This window comes from Fulmarus glacialis, unplaced genomic scaffold, assembly GCF_000690835.1.
Source record: "Fulmarus glacialis isolate BGI_N327 unplaced genomic scaffold, ASM69083v1 scaffold18915, whole genome shotgun sequence".
Lineage (NCBI taxonomy): Eukaryota > Metazoa > Chordata > Aves > Procellariiformes > Procellariidae > Fulmarus > Fulmarus glacialis.
In genome coordinates this window covers 12142-16233 of record NW_009211362.1, presented here as the reverse complement: position 1 = coordinate 16233, position 4092 = coordinate 12142, and the positions used below count along the sequence as shown (strand labels likewise).

At 36.4% G+C, this 4092-nt stretch overlaps 1 protein-coding gene across 1 annotated transcript in view; it reads right to left on the bottom strand.

Moving 5' to 3' along the window:
• Positions 1 to 1162: 1162 nt before the first annotated feature.
• The window catches only part of NOL8 (nucleolar protein 8), a gene marked incomplete at its 3' end in the record, with an annotated part of 14681 nt that continues 11751 nt past the window's right edge, over positions 1163 to 4092 (bottom strand). The window contains exons 13-15 of the mRNA XM_009577523.1: positions 2744 to 2870; positions 2240 to 2310; positions 1163 to 1245 (exon numbers count right to left, since the gene is read on the bottom strand). Coding sequence (XP_009575818.1) covers positions 1163 to 1245; positions 2240 to 2310; positions 2744 to 2870 — 281 coding nt within the window. The remainder of the gene's footprint in view (positions 1246 to 2239; positions 2311 to 2743; positions 2871 to 4092) is intronic.

The window sequence follows — 4092 nt, the reverse complement described above, 5'->3', positions numbered from 1 at the left end:
GGGAGGGCGACAGCTGTGCTGCCCTGGGCACCGGTAAGAGCCAAAGCCCCCGGCTGCCCCTGGGCTGGGGCCAGGGGCCAGGCAAGGCCTGCCAGCAGGGTGCGCTCGGCAGAGCCTCTCTGCTCCAGGAGACCGTCTGCGGCAAATAGGCCAAATGGACATAAGAATAAGACGTTATATGTAAAAATATAATTCATTCAACAACAAGCATAGAACACCAGCAACATTTGTCCTTAATATTTAATAATGTACACATTCAATTAAAAAGTAGAAAAATCAGCTCTGTGAAGAAATAGAAATCCACACATTTCGTAAGTCTTCCCTGTTATATATGTATTTTCATAAACTTCCGGTAAACTTTTACTCTGGAAATAATGCATTCCAAATATTTGTAAAGGAATCTCAAACAGGATCTCTACTATGTTCAGCAGAATACAGGTTATATAGTCTTATAGACACGGAGCTACCTCTTCTTTCTCAACCCTCTTCATCACTGGGGCCCAAGAACAGAAAAATAATCCTGTGTTGTCTCTGTTACATAATCAAATTCTCAAAAATCTTGCAAAGCAGAAGTCACATTTAAACCATATAGACAAAAAACCCCAAACCTTGGTACAAACATTGAATTGACAGAATAAACATGTAACTGCCTAGAAACAAAGTTTAGCAGTCTTTTCTAATATTATTTCCTATTAGATCTTTGAACAACTAGAATTTTGAAAGTAACGTTTTTCTGCAACTTCTTCGAAGAAGAAATATGAAACATTTCTGATCAGTAAGATAAGAAGGATTTATTGTTTTGCTTTCACTTTCCTTCTTGCATCCTTATGCTTTATTCCTGAAAATATTTAAATTTTAACATAATATTATGAGAAGTTTCTAAATTCACCTGTTTGTCTCAAACACTTTTTTTACATGCAATAAAGTAACTGGTCCTGTACAATACAGAGATTCAGTAATTTACCTGACTGGACATCACAACGTGATGTTATACACACTTCTATACTAAAAATTTTTACTTCCCTGCTAATTATAAAGTTTCAAGCCCTTCCAAAGGTCCTGAATTAATTTTTAATGCAATTAAGCAAATAAGCAGCCGTGTTCCCTCCTCATGCTGAGCTTTCAGCTGCAGTTACCAAGTAACAGATGTTAAAATTCTCACCTCAAGCAATAGTCTACGTCTGTCTTCCCAACCATCTTTTTCTTCACTGAGGTCTACTGATCTACAAAATAACTTAGGACCCTCTGCACAAAACAAAGAACAAATTAATGTAGTTAAACACTTCTGAATATGCTGTTGTTTGTAAATCTCACGAGCAACACAGCAATAAAGTCAGAAGGCCTATTCTTCATATTCCTCTCTTGCCCCCAGAACATGGTTGGCTCAAACAGAAATGTTACATATTACAGCCTTACATACTAAGAAAAACGAAAGGCAGCAGCAGTTTTCCTCAATATGCTGAAATATAAATTGCAGTGAAACAGCATCTGTTTCATCAAAAGCTCAGCACCATTATCCCACATCTCCCAAGAAAATTTATGCCTGCTAAGGATTCAGAGCTCAATTTTAACAGGCTCAATTTTAATCAGATAAGCTGGAAGATTACAGTACAATAACTGTATTAACACAGTAACTTTTACACATACATTTAATGATGGTTATCTGACACGTCTCTTATCTAACATGTCCCAGGAAACAAATATTATTTAAGGCTATTGTGGGTTGGTTTTTTTTTTCCCCTGGGTTTTTTCTTTGTTTTGTTTGTTTTTAACTATGAAATTCATTATATTCACAAGGAAAAAACCCACATTGTTTAGGATCAAGAACCATGTGGGCATATGTGGCTGATAAGAATATTCAGTATTTTTAACGATAATACCAGAAACACAGAAAAAAGTTAAAGATCATGTATATGCCTGAAAGGATCCAAAATATCTAGATAACTTGTCAAGTGATTTTTTTTTTTTTTTTGGTAAGCCCTGAAAGACCCGCCACATATTAAGCAATTATCTGAAAATAGGAAAGTAAGATAGCTGTTCAGCATTTATTTTACCAGGACTTTCTTGTGGGATGTGCTACCACAATTCATACCACAAGTTATGATGGAAATTTGCAATTTTTTTTTTCTTAAACCTCTCATCTGTGTTTTAACTACAAAACATTAATAACTAGGCAGTATTTTTTCTCACTGGATTTCAGTAAGAGTTAAAAAAAAGGGGTGAATAAGTTCTGTTATACCTCTTAGTCGTTCATCATCTTTGGAGAAGAAGAAAAATCTAGCACTTTCTGTCCGTGGTAAAGAGAAAAACCTAGACAAACACAAAGGAAATTTTAGCATCATAAAAGTTACTGTCTAATTCCATTAACACAAGTTAAAGCTAAAATGCTTCAGACAAATAGTATGCATTGAAGAATGTTACTCCATATATAGCCTTCTATAAAAAAATGTTTCTTAAGAAAACTTAATATATATTTGACTTTTGGCCAAACCCACTACCCAGTTAAGTTCTCATGCATTGAACTAGAAACTCAGCTTTTATATTCAACTTAAAATCAAGTGTGGCATTGGGATTTTTGAATATTACATTCTGTGTAGCCAGGAATGGTTTCCTAAGAAGACTTCCGTTTTTCAGAGACGTGAAATGAAGATGTTAGTTTCCCATGCTCTGAGTGCTGCTATTAATATTCTCCTAGCATCAAAGTGCTACAACCAAGTAGACAACAAATACAAATATAACTTGCATTTCTTTGTCCCTTTCACTTTCTGATGCCTCTGGCTCATCATCACCCTCAGAACTGCTGTCTTGGAAACGTGGATCTTCTTGCCATGTGACTTTTACAGGTTTTATTGTTTCAAGGATGTAGGGCTCTGCAATAATATCACAGAAAAAGAAAAGAAATCAGATTATTCCCCTACTTGCCAGTAAAAATTTCTACTTCAGAGTGAAATACTTAAATTGGAAAAGAGAGTTTTAAGAAGGACAGAATCTTCCCCTCCCATGTTTTCTATCACCCTCTGGGCAGGTATGAATTTAGTTTCCTTTCTCATATGTCACAAATTCACCCTCAAAATTCACAACTAGTATCATCACAGCATAGGGAGAAAGTGCAGGAGTCCTTCTGAAGCTTGTTGTTAGGGTCCAGGGTTCTATCAAGTCACTCCAACATAACAATCATTATCAACTGACTTGGGAGTAATTGTGCCTATTCATATTTTTGGCTTGCAGAAGTTGGAATAAAAGCTTTCTTTCACTGTGAACTATCTTAGTAAGTTCCTTTGCAAAGAAACTCATAATGCCTTAGCTTATTGTTCTGTGTGTTTAAGCTATGTTATTTTCATGTATGTATTCCTGCCTATAGCATACACAGCCAGTCGCCAGAAGCCCAGTTTACACATGGTAACTGAAACACGTACCTGAGCCCTTACTACTTCACCTCGCCAAAAGGACCGAGGTTATGAACCTATGGTACCCTTTTCTTTTAGCGTATAAGCGCAGTACTTGTCTTGATGACCAGAATAGAGAAGACAGCTCCTGTACTGCCTCTCTCTGGCAATACAAAACAGTTTCCAAACCCAAAAGTAACTAGACTATGAAACAAAAACAGTATTTTATTCAAGAGAAAGATCAGAAAATTCTACTTTGGAAAAAGGGAGCATTAGCAAGTTTAAATTGGCCACAAAACACCCCCAATTTGTGCTCAAAAAAAAGACTACCTACATGTTCTCCCTTCATGATTTCCACACGACACACACGATCTTAAGTCAGATTAAACAAAACCAACAACAACAACAAAAACAATCACAAAAATCACCTAAGCAACTGACATACGTGCAATGGAGAGAGACTTGTCTTTTTGTTTGTGTCAATACAGCAGCTACCACAGTGGCCCTGTTGCCACAAATAAGATTGTTATGCAATACAAACCAATAATTATTCATAACAGCAAATGTAAGACACAGTGCTCAAGAGTGGTTCTCAGTGCTAAGAACTTTGTGAACTCTGAACTACATCTCCGCTCAGGTATTCCCCACTTTGTTCTAGAGATCTCTTACATGTTCTGAAACCTGTATTATTGCATTCAGAAGACAC